Here is a 13,181-nt window from a genome sequence, read left to right on the forward strand (position 1 = left end):
CATACATGCTACCCTGTCTCCAGATCTAGATAAAAAAATAAAATGTCACTATGTTTCAAAATATTCAGATTAAACTAAATGTACATTTCATATAAATATTTGTTGTAAACAACGTTGTTTCAGATCCTACAGATCAGCTCCTGTATTATTTCCAACCAGTCTTAAAGATTTAAAATGTTAGATGTGTTTGTATATGCATGTATGTGTATCTATATCTACACAGTATATACCGTGCATTCAGAAAGTATTCAGACCCCTTCAATTTTTTCACATTTTCTTACGTTGCAGCCTTATTGAAAAATTCTTTAAAAATTTGTTTTTTTATCACATCAATCTACACTCCATAATGACAAAGCAAAAAAATGATTTTTTATTACTTTGCAAATTTATTAAAAATAAAAAAAATCTCAAATAATACATTAACATAATTATTCAGACCCTTTGCTATGACACTTGGAATTTAGCTCAGGTGAATCCCATTTCTCCTGATCATCTTCAAGATGTTTCTACACTTTGGGAGTCCACCTGTTGCAAATTCAATTGGTTGGACATGATTTGGAAAGGCACACAGCGGTCTATACAAGGTCTCACAGCTGAAAATGCATATCAGAGCAAAAACAAACCATGAGGTCAAAGGAACTACCTGCAGATCTCAGAGACAGGATTGTATCAAGGCACAAACATTTTAGCTGCATTGAAGGTTCCCAAGAGCACAGTGGCCTCCATAATTCTTAAATGGAAGAAGTTTGGAACAGACAGGACTCTTCCTAGAGCTGGCTGCATGGCCAAACTGAGCAATCGGAGGAGAAGGGCCTTGGTAAGAGAGGTGACCAAGAACCCAATGGGCACTCTGACAGAGCTCTTGAGATCATGTGTGGAGATGGGAGAAACTTGCAGTAAGACAACCATCAATGCAACATTCCACCGATCTGAGCTTTATGGCTATAGTGTCCAGACGGAAGCATTTCCTCAGTGCAAAACACATAAAAAGCACCAAAAGGACTCTCAGACTGTGAGAAACAAGATTCTCTGGTCTGATAAAATTAAGATTGAACTGTTTGGCCTCAATTCCAAATGTCATGTCTGGAGGAAACCAGGCACTGCTCATCATCTGCGCAATACCATCCGGTGAAGCATGGTGGTGGTATGTTTTTCAGCGGCAGGCACAGGGGGACTGGTCAGGGTTGAAGGAAAGCTGAAAAATACAGAGATATCCTTAATGAAAACCTGGTCCAGAGCGCTCAGGACCTCAGACTGGGCCAAAGGTTAACCTTCCAACAGGACAATGACCCGAAGCACACAGCCAATTCAACAAAAGAATGACTTGGGGACAACTCTCTAAATATCCTTGAGTGGCCCAGCCAGTGCCTGGACTTGAACCCAACCGAAAATATCTGGAGAGACCTGAAAATTGTTATCCACAGACGGTCCCCATCGAACCTGAAAGAGCTTGAGAGGATCTGCAAAGAAGAATGACTGAAAATTCTCAAATCCAGGTGTGCAAAGCTTGTCACATCATACCCAAAAAGACTTGAGGCTGTAATCACTACCAAAGGTGCTTCAACTAAGAACTGAGTTAAGGGTCTGAATACTTAGTGAATATGATATTTAAGTTTTTTTATTTTTACGAAATTTGAAAAGTTATCAAAAATCTGGTTTTTGCTTTGTCATTATGGGGTATGGAATGTAGACTGATGTGAAGAAAAAAAAATTGTAATAATTTAAAGCATTTTAGCATAAAGCTGCAACATAATATGTGAAATAAATGGAGTCTGAATACTTTCTGAATGCACTATACATAAACATATATATATATATATATACACACACACACACACACACACACACACACACACACACACACACACACAGGGTTGGGGAGTAACCGAATACATGTAATGTAACATATTTAAAATACAAAATATAAGTAATTGTATTCACTACAGTTACAATTTAAATAATTGATAATTAGAAAAGTCACATTCAAAAAGAATTTGATTACTGAAGAGATTACGTTCCATTGTATTGTCATTTGTTTAATTTAATATTTAGTCCTTTCAGATGGAAAAATGTATCCATATAAATATAAATGATGCGATCCAAAGTGAACAGCAGTGAAACACCTTCATGATGCATTATATTCATACGAGCAGACAGAGAAGTAAGTTTGAAGTAAGTTTGGAGCACAAGAAATAGAAATAAACCTTGTGTAAATTGTCAGCTTTATGCTAAGTTAAAATTCCATTTCACATGCACGTGTTACCAGACATGAACATATTTTTTTTTATCAAGAAAATTCACGTTGGATCATAATTTCTATTTTCTATTAAGACCTTTGATATTAGGACAAAAATCGCATTCCTGTTTATAATTGTTGTATTGTTTTCCTGTAAAAATATTAAAAAATCTTTAAAACAAGATAAATTTTATTAATCTTGTTTTAGAACAACACTGCATAAGATATTTAGGTTTTTCAAAGAATGTATTTTTTACATGTGTATTTTGTCTTACTGTACTGGCAGCGTTTTTATAGTCAAAACAAGTGAAAATAATCTGCCAGTGCTGTAGTAATCCAAAGTATTTAGAATATGTTACTGACCTTGAGTAATCTAACGAAATAAGTTACAAATTACATTTTACAGCATGTATTCTGTAATCTGTAGTGAAATACATTTCAAAAGTAACCCCCCCCAACCCTGTATATATATATATATATATATATATATATATATATATATATATATATATATATATATACACAGTGGATATAAAAAGACTACACACCCCTGTTAAAATGCCAGGTTTTTGTGATGTAAAAGAATGAGACAAAGATAAATCATGTCAGAACTTTTTCCACCTTTAAAGTGACCTATAACGTGAACAATTAGATAGAAAAACAACCTGAAATCTTTGAGGGGGAAATATAAAAAATAAAGAAAACTACAATAACCTGGTCGCATAAGTGTGCACACCCTTAAAATCAAAAGGTGCTTCAACAAAGTATTAGTTTATTACAGCACTCAGTCTTTTTGGGTAGGAGTCTATTAGCATGGCACATCTTGACATGGCAATATTTGCCCACTCTTCTTTGCAAAAGCGCTCCAAATCTGTCAGGTTGCGAGAACATCTCCTGTGCACAGCCCTCTTCAGATCAACCCACAGATGTTCAATTGGATTCAGGTCTGGGCCATTCCAAAACATTAATCTTCTTCTGGTGAAGCCATGCTTTTGTGGATTTGGATGTGTGCTTTGGGTCATTGTCGTGCTGAAAGGTGAACTTCCTCTTCAGCTTTCTAACGGACGCCTGAAGGTTTTGTGCCAAAATTGTCTGGTATTTGGAACTGTTCATAATTCACAAGTAATTCATAATAGCCCCTATCCTAACCCTAATTAACCATGAGTGGAAGTGACGCCCCTTTTTGAGTTGGCACAATTTTGGAATAACTCCACCCTCTTTTGGAGATTTTCCCCCATTTGGAGGTCTCCAGCCTGCAGCTATACCTACTTGGAATTATTGGGGATTAATGCCATTTTTTTTTTGCCATGTTGTTCAGTTGCCAGCTGAGGGCACTATTTTGCTGCTGTAAGCGATTTCAGCCATTCTACTTTCATGAGACTGAGCCATTCAAATGGGCCATGGCTAATTCTTAAAGTGGCCAAGACTAGTCTCAGTCTCATGGAAGTAAAACCGCTAATATCGCTTACAGCACATTTAAACAATGATTATTTTTGATGCAGCTTTTCTGGGAGAGTTAATCTAGTGTAGAAAACCTCTGCAAAAACCCACTCAAAGAAATAGTTCACCCAAAATGTAAATATATATTTTTATTGCCATTATTTACTTACCCCATTTACTCAAAAGACTTATATTTCAGTATAAATTTCGGTATATTACACAATCACTATAATATGGCTTGAAAAGACTTGGAAAATAGTGTTGTATGGACTACTATAGTTGGAAGACAGTCAAATAGATTTGTAATTACATGAGGTTGAATTATTTCTGTAAATAATACCGTTAAAGCCTTATACAGAGTGAAGATACCTAATCATTTGGAATTACCTCGAAGAAGATATTTCCATACACAATAGACCCAGCCAGCAGCAAGGAGAGCAGCTACGTAAAACACACTCTCCCATCCAAATAAGTCCAGCATCAGAGACCAACAACGCTCATGTAGTAAAAGCCCTGTCAGTGGCCGTTCACATTCGTTGTGCTATTTAAACACGCACTAGAAGGACATCTTTGACTAGTTATTTTTAGTGCAAGAACGACTTCTGTGTGAACGGCCCATTAAGGAAACGTAAAGTCTTTCAGTAATGTTTTCCCACTTTAAATATATAAGTTGTACCTAGGCCATACTGCTGTCTCGTCGTTAATTTCAGTAAAGTTGTTTACCCTGGGCGTGGCGCATACGTTTCTAAAAGGTGTTTTCATAGAGTCCACAGGAAAGCTGTCCAATTCTTTTTTTTAGCGGCAATTAAATCCAGTTATTGTTGGGGCTGCTGTGGAATAAGAGCCGGACATTGATCGTATCAGTTTTTGCAATACATTAAAAATTATTGCATAACTAATTTTTGCCTATTTCTTTTTAAATGAAAAAAAAAAAAAAAAAAATTCAAAGCACTATTTATATATTGTATATATAAAAAAAGAAAAACCCAGAATGAACGCAACATACAAGGACCCTAATGATTATGGTCATTTTTATAAAATTGCTAAGGCAAGACTAAAATAACACTCAAGTTATTATTGTGTATCAAAAGTATCACTATGAAATCTTGAGATTTGACCTAATCAAATTTAGATGTTGGTGAATAAGTAACAAACAAGTCTATTGTGAAATCAACTTTATCCCAAACAGGCTGTACACAATGTGAACCTAAATGAGACAAAATCCCAAGGGCAAGAATAACTCTTAAAAGTTTGTAGTAACAATAGCATTAGCCATTTTAAATTAAAACAACGTGACATTACCAGCATCTGTGCCAGCTTATAAATACATGCAAAATGTTGTTAGACCCTTGATTAAGATGGAATTACTCAAATTAATAAATAAAACCTACAGAGCTTTAAGAGGGCACATCACTAATAGAGAATTAAAAAAAATATTAAATGAAAACCAAGTAAAAAAAATTATTAAAAACTCAAAATCAATTTTGTAATGTTTTATGAAACATTTTGTGGCATTTTCAGCCACATATTATATCGCAGTCTATAGGGTATAACCACTGAGATTATATATATATATATATATATATATCTCAGTGGGTATAACCAATATTATATTTGAAGATTTTACATTCAAACCAAGAGCTTGTATTGGCTCTTTGTCTCCAAAAAACAGCATCAATTTGGCATGAGGATATTGTGTGAACCAATGCAAAAACAAAGCGGATAGAAAAATTCAAAAGGACAAAAATCAACACTTTAAGCACAGGTGATCTCACTTTAAATTAGCAGCAAAAAAGCAGTACCATTTAAATATTCTGTTCTTCAGAAAATAGACTAGCAACATAAAAATGTAGGTTTACAGTTTCAGTATAGTTCTGTAATATCATATACAGTTGTTTTAGTTATTTGTAATAGAGGCATAAAGAAAAAGACATTATATATAGATATATAGGTATTTGCCATCCAACAACTGTCTATAAATAGGAAAAAAAAAATTACAAATGTGTCCATATTGGTAGAATAGTCTCTACTTGGAGTCCTCAATGATGCCCTTGCTGAGGTCTGTCATTCTGGAGTATTTCACTTTTTTCTGGTCCAGTTCATTCTGAGCCCACAATAAGAGCTTCAGAAGCTTTGCTAATTTTGGAGTCGATTCCCTGTTCTCAAAATCTAGAACAGCCTGGTTCACCTCACTCCACACCTATAGAGGGAGACAGAAACCGGCATTAGGGAAGGATTTACACTAGATACAGTAATGCCCTCTACTGTATATAAAAAAGGAGAATCGATTCTCATGGAATTATAATCATAATAATACTTTGTCTGGTGTCTCAAAAAAAGTGTTTTGTGCCAGATTGTACATAGTACCCACAATCAAGCACAACCTGAAGTCATTATACACTATATCCATCCAACACAAGCAGAGAAATCATTTAAAATGAGAAATTACAGTAACAAATCAAACATACAAAGCAGAGTTCCTGTTAGCTGGTACATACCGGTTTTTGACCTTTAAATTAATATTCCAGGTTCAACACAAAATAAAATCGACAGCATTTGTGGCATAATATTGATTACCACGAAAAAAATTATTTACTTGCCCCCGCTTTTCTTTCAAAAAAGCAAAAATCTGGGTTACAGTGACACTTGACACTTACAATGGAAGTGAATGGGGACAATCTGTAAACGTAAAAAAATACTCACTGTTTCAAAAGTATAGCCACAAGACAACATGTGTGTTTATATTATACACGATTTTAGTGTGAAAAAAAAAAAAAACGCTTACTAACCTTTTCTGTGTAAAGTTAAAGCCAAATTTACAACTTTGCTACCATGACGATATAATGTCAACAAACCCTAGAATACCTTTACAACATGAATAATAAAAATGTTAAAGGGGTCATGACATGAGAAACCAAATTTGCCTTGATCTTTTGGTATATAAGAGGTCTTTGTATCATTAAAACGTCCTGCAAGTTTAATATTTTAAGACGTCCTCCCCATTCTAAACGAATCATTTATTTAATCAAACTCAAAATACAGCTCGTTCTGGATTCATGGTTAGAAATGACGTGTCGGTTAGAAGTGACGTAACAGCGTTTGCATATGACCGCCTCCAGCGCAAGACAACTACGCTCATTTCGTATCGCCGTGCGCTTCACAAGTGTTCAGTCGATGGACAGCGAGCTCTGACAGAGACTACTTGTGCACAGGAAAATTACGATGCCACACAGATGTGCTGTTCCTGGCTGTGGTCAAACAAAACCTCTGAATAAGCAGCCGAAAGATCCAGACGTCAGGGAAAAATGGATGCAGTTTATTTTTTGCGGACGTTCCAGTCACGGCAGTGTTAACTTAAGCGTTTGTTCTGTACATTTTAAGGATGACTGTTTTGAGAACAAATCTCAATATGATGCTGGCTTTGCCAGAAAACTGTTGCTCAAAGATAAGTCCGTGCCGACTATTCTGGGAACAACGACGACGCAAACTGTAAGTAATCTATTTTAAACTTTAAACTACTTTTAGTGGTTTACTGTGAATAATCACAGTGTTTTTACTTAGTTTACTTGCATATTGTTCTGGCTGGGGGCGTCAATAATTGATACATAGGCACTGACGTTAGCCAATCATAACAGTGGGCGTTAACACTGAAGTCTTAAATGGAAAACGCCCCCAAAACAGACTGTTTGAATCAGAGGATGAGAAACAGGGTGGGAAAAGGTCATAAATCACTAGATTTTAAAAGTTTTTCTTAAAAAAAAATATATTAATACTATAATTGCACCTAAGGGAACATAATAATACAATAAAAAAAACCATGTCATGACCCCTTTAAGAGAAGAATTAATTTAAGTGCTTTTATAAAATTAAGTTTGCACATTTCTGCCTTTAAACTCTACAAAAAAAAATTCTTAAAAAGGAGGGATGAGTTGAAATAATTTTTTGTGGTAATCAACATTATGCCACAAATGCTGTCGATTGAACTTAATGTGTATAGTACCCGTAAAATTCCTTTTAAGTGTCCCAATGTCTGACAAATTCAAAATGTCCAGTGAAAATATTAACACAAAGCGTCAGCCACCCCTTTAGTTGATGTCACAAGTGTACAGCGTGACACCATCCCAATGATCACAGCACTTCACTGACACCGGTTTAAACTTTATCAACAACTTCCGAAATCCTAATCAGCGACTGTGTATTTCAAGCTGTTGAGAAACACTGCACACATCTGACAGCAAAACAATCCTGTGCGTGCTATTTAAAAATAGGAGGAAAAATAGTCGTAACAATAAAAAAAGTAAGAAATTAGCCAAGGTGAGATATTATGACGTAACTCAACGATTTTTTGTTATTTTAATATTTCTTTGTGCTTAAAATATATGTGGCACACTGCAGATTAGCTTTTGCTTTGCTTTCTGTTTTTGATTTGAATGTTTTTTTTGTTAATTTGACTTGATTGTGTCATAATTATATCACATACTATGCATCGCATTACAGAGAAAATAAACATAAAAATTAGATTATCAGACTTTTTAACAATTTGTCTGGTCAACTTTATAATTCCCAGACATGTTGGCCCACACCAAAGTTTCAAAGTGGACACTCTGATACAAAAAAGTCATAGATATTTTTCAAAACAAAAATAATTAACCCTTTGGGATGATTATATCCCATTCAAATAAACACACACACCTTTTGCCTCTGCATCATGTTAAGCAGGTCTCCAAATGGCGATTCTTCAGGCTTGTCAAAAGCAAGCAGCGCCAAGGTCCGCTCCATCTCAGTAAGACTTTCTCTGCTCTCCTCCCCCTGTTCAGCAAGCTGCGACTGCGCAAACTCCAGCGCTGCCTCAGTCTCCCGCACACGGATCAGCTCAATCAGATGCTGCTGCTACAAAAGGGAAGACAGCCAACTGGTAAACACTACTGTACTTTGAGCAATTTGAAGCGTTTACTGGAAACATTAACAAGGTTTCCACACCTCGATAAATTTCCATGAACTTTCCATAACTTTTCCAGTTGTTTGTGATTATTGGATTGGGGTTTTAAACATTGTTTTTTATAGAGATGGCAATTAAAAGAGCAATTTCTAACCAATGAAATATTTTAAAGCCAAGCATATTAAAAAAATGCATCGTCACTATAGAAATTTCCATGACCTATTAAGATTTCATTGATTTCCTGGAAATTACCAGGAAATTATCAAGTTTAAAATTCTCTGACATTTCCTGGTTTTCAACTACTGTTGAATATCCCTCATTAACAACACTTTGACAGTTAAGGTTGTGTGTTAATTTTATTTTCTGCACTTTTTTTTTTTTGTCTTCTGGGCTGAACAAAAGGCCAAAATATACCTTTGCTTATGTAATGTAGATAATTGTAATTGTTTCAGGATTTTGCCAGTTAATAACTAGGGATTTGCATGAGTAATCAAGCTTTAAATATTTGACTAGTAAAAAACTACTTGATTATTGCAATTTGATTTTCATTTGTGCCTTTGCCTACCATGGGCAAAAATGAAACTGCTTCTTTCACCTAAATCTTGCTGTTACACTCAATAGTTGTTGTCAAAAAGTTGTCATTATTTAAAGAGATCACGTCATAATTTTTTTATCTGTTTATGCATAGTGTTAATTTTTTCATTAGTTTCAAAAGTTGAAGGTTGACCTTAAATTCAAAATTTCGATTAATTGATGATAATTTTGTTATGTGTAAGAGTAATCAACTACAACATATTACAAAATGCCCATCTCTATTAATAGAGGCTCTGTTAGATTCTCTCTTCCTCCCAGCATGTCCATATGAGGTCAGCTGTTTACCTGAAGGTGAAAGTAGAGGCATCGATTGGTGTCAAGGAGCTCTGGGTGGAGACTGTTAATGAGTGCAATGGCTTCCTGGATCTGACCTTTCAGAACCATCTCTCTGATCTTTATCCTCTCATCCAGAGAGTCCAGATCCACATTGGGTTCAATCCCAGATTCCATACGGAATTTCTCTGCAGCTTCTTTAAAGCCCTCTGTGGAAAATAAATATTATCATATTGCTTCAGATATTGGTTGTGATTTGGACCGACACCAAGTAAAGTAATAATTGTGAGAGCTTCAGCTTAGTTCAAGCAAATGTGTCTTGTCTAACTATACTGAAAAATCACACGTATTAGTAGTGTTTATATTCTGTCCGATTACACTTTTGAGCATGTCTTTGTATTTGACCTGAATCTAGCATCTTGCAACCTGAACTAATACTATATAAAAAACTGACATACCCGTTACCAGATAATTCATGATGAGCCTGTTCACATCAGCCCTCTGGATGTGCACATTATTCAGTTTATCCATCCATTCCTCCTTCGAAATATCATCAATCTTTTCTGAATAACTCATCGTGAATGCGCTGTGGTAGATATGGTAGACATGACATATAACAACAAACATTTTGCACAATAACAAATAAATAGCACGTTACTCGACTTCGAATGTAATAGAGAGCAGAAGTTTGATTTAGTGTGTGTGCACGTCAGATCCAGCAGTTCATGTCATCCAAAAACTATAGTAAACTATATTACCTTTAAGCAGTCTATAATTGTGATGCTGATGTTTGATGGCAAATGAATGAATGAACGACATAGTTCACGTTCATATTTTCGCGGTGTTTTTTTGCTCCCAGAAAGCACAACAGAGCAGCCAGTGGCTTACTGGCCAGAAAAACTCGGTACGCGACGTAAAAGTCTTTTTAATTGCGACACTTTTGCACCTTACATGCTGTATTTAAAACTTGCTATAAATTAAGCGTTCAAATGCAGCATTTATATTTTTGCCAGGGCTTAATAATAAACGAGCCCATCGTGTGCATTTACATCAATAGAGCGTGAGACTCGCGAGAAGCCTTGTTCAGCCATTTTCTGACTACACAATTTGCCAAATACTAAATCTCAGAATAAAATAAAATTTAATTATATTAATTTAACTATTGTTTATTCACAGCTATTATTTTTGAAAAATAAAATGTTGATAAAATACTTACTGTTTAAAACAAAATAGCGGCGGGCCTTAGCGAAGCTCACGCGATAACAGAGCTGAGCTCTTAACGAGACTTCAGTGATTGGCAAGATTAATGACGTCACAGTTGCTGTGGCAAAGCTGGAAAGGTTGCCAGATCAGAAAAAGAAAGATGCATTTTTAATTTTCAACTCCTTACGGATAAAATTCAGAAGAAATTTAACCAGTGGCTACAAAGAGATCTCTCTCTGAGAGGCAGGGTACTTCTTACGAAGGCTGAAGGCCTCTCAAGGCTTATCTATGCTGCTCAATCTGTTCATTTGGAGTCAAAGCCCGGTAAAATTATTGACCAGATACTCTTTAAGTTTTTGTGGAAAAACTCAATTCATTATATTAGAAAATCCGTTGTGATGAATATTAGTGAAAAGGGTGGTCTAAATATTTTGGATTTTAGTACTTTAAATTATACCTTTAAAATTAATTGGATAAAACAGTTTAAAAAGGACCCAGTGTCTTTATGGAACTTTATTCCTAATTATGTTTTTTCTCAGTTTGGCGGTCTGGATTTTCTTCTGTTATGTAACTACAAAATTGAAAAATTACCAGCAATATTATCTGCTTTTCATAAGCAGTCACTTTTGGCTTGGTCTTTGATATTTAAGCACAACTTTTCACCTCATAAATATTTTATTTGGAATAACTGTAATATTTTATACAAGAATAAATCTATATTTTTTCAGAATTGGTTTGATAAAGATATCTTGTTAGTCAGTCAATTAATCAATTCTCAAGGGCTGTTGTTTTCATATAAGGAATTTCTAGATCACTTTCAATTTCCTGTTTCTCCCAAAGAATTTTCAATAGTTATGGGTTCAATCCCATCAGGTGCTCCGCTTTATTGAGAGGAACTCATTCTCTTCTTCCAGTCTCTCTGAGTTTGGTCAGTACTCCTGTTGGCAAATTGTGCTTTGCTTCTCCCAATAAAAACAATAATAGATCAGTCCGTTCACTATTTCAGCAAGACATTGTTACTTTACCGCCTGTGACCGCTTATTGGAGTAACTTAGTTGGTAATATCTGTTGGAAAAAAGCATGGATGCTTCCACATCTCTTTTTTTTAACCAATAAAGTAAAAGAGATTTCTTTTAAAATAATTCATAAAAGCTACCCTGCAAATTACTATCTAAAAAAGTTCAAAAAGGATATTTTCTCCAGTTGCTCTTTCTGTGACAACTCTGACGAAACGTTAGTTCGTCTTTTTTGGTATTGTCCATTAACGAAAATGTTTTGGCAAGATATTTTAGGATTTATTAGGTCTGAAATCTATAATGAATGTGTGTTGTATTGGAAGTATGTGGTCCTAGGCTTTGTTGATTATGATAAATCTAAAAAAGATAATTTTTACGTAATTAATATGATCTTATTACTAGCAAAATTCCATATACATAAATCTAAATATCTAAATGCCAAACCTCTCTTTCTTATATTTGTTAAAGTACTTGAAAAATATATATTTTCAATTAAGTTGTCTGAGAACAAAAAAGCCTTAAAAACATTATCTGTTTGTAATTCTTTTCCTTTTTTTAGTGTCACGTAATTCTTATAATGTATCAATATGTTTAATTTATATCATTCCCCCATTGTTATTTTTATTTATTTTTATTTTTTTTGGTGTTGTTTTTGTATTCTGTTATCTGTTATTATTTGTGTATTGTGTTAAGCGTTAATAAAAAAAAAGGTTGCCAGATCAGGTAAACATGTGCACAGGCATCATGGATTAATCAAACACATTTATTTTATTTCCCAAACATTAATATCTGGAATATCTGGCTGTTTATTTATCACACATAAATGTATTCGAAATTATTTATTTATTGATCGATTAAAAATATAACTATTTAAAGACATATTCCAGGTTCAATACAAGTTAAGCTCAATCGAAAGTGTTTGTGGCATAATGTTGATTACCACACAAATTAATTTTGACATGTCCTCCTTTAAAAAAAAAGAAAAGAAGCAAAAACTGGGTTCTAGAACACCAAAGTAAATGTTAAAATGCTCACTGTTTCAAACTTATATAGCCTACTCACATAAATAATAACATGATTTTAGTCTGATAACATCGCTTAAATTTTCTGTGTAAAGTTAAAGCCAATTTTACTACTTTGTTGCCATGATGATGTAATGTCAAAAAAATTGATGACCATAAGGTATGAGCCAATGAAAATGTGTTTGTTTTTTGTGCTTTCAGGTTGAACCACACCATAATGTATTTCTCAAACAAAACAGGTGATGCAAGAAAAAAATCCTTTTATGTCTGATGTTTTTATTGGTTATGTTATTAAAATTATTTTGATGTGATGAGGGGGTCTTTTACCCCACACTTGAGGGGTGGGGTTATATAGTGATATAGTGTAGATATAGGGGTAATAGTCAGAGACGTGCACAGACATTTTGGAGGCAGGGGCTCAAATGGAAAAAAGGGCACTTCTCACAATTATTTATTTA

The 13,181-nt window shown here is 34.5% G+C and overlaps 1 protein-coding gene across 2 annotated transcripts; it reads right to left on the reverse strand.

Moving 5' to 3' along the window:
• Positions 1-4,888: 4,888 nt before the first annotated feature.
• gid8a (GID complex subunit 8 homolog a (S. cerevisiae)) lies at positions 4,889-10,773 on the reverse strand. 2 transcript variants are annotated; one of them, XM_052094840.1, is made up of 5 exons: positions 10,699-10,773; positions 9,941-10,068; positions 9,495-9,691; positions 8,369-8,566; positions 4,889-5,876 (listed from the first exon to the last, which is right to left on the reverse strand). In XM_052094840.1, the coding sequence occupies exons 2-5, from the start codon at positions 10,056-10,058 to the stop codon at positions 5,703-5,705; spliced, it is 687 nt and encodes a 228-aa protein (XP_051950800.1). In that variant the 5' UTR covers positions 10,059-10,068; positions 10,699-10,773; the 3' UTR covers positions 4,889-5,702. The 2 variants fall into 2 exon arrangements, with proteins under 2 accessions (XP_051950800.1, XP_051950799.1); XM_052094839.1 differs by lacking the exon at positions 10,699-10,773 and adding an exon at positions 10,241-10,475.
• Positions 10,774-13,181: the final 2,408 nt, after the last annotated feature.

The sequence above is a fragment of the Xyrauchen texanus genome, chromosome 27 (assembly GCF_025860055.1).
Source record: "Xyrauchen texanus isolate HMW12.3.18 chromosome 27, RBS_HiC_50CHRs, whole genome shotgun sequence".
In the NCBI taxonomy this organism is placed as follows: domain Eukaryota; kingdom Metazoa; phylum Chordata; class Actinopteri; order Cypriniformes; family Catostomidae; genus Xyrauchen; species Xyrauchen texanus.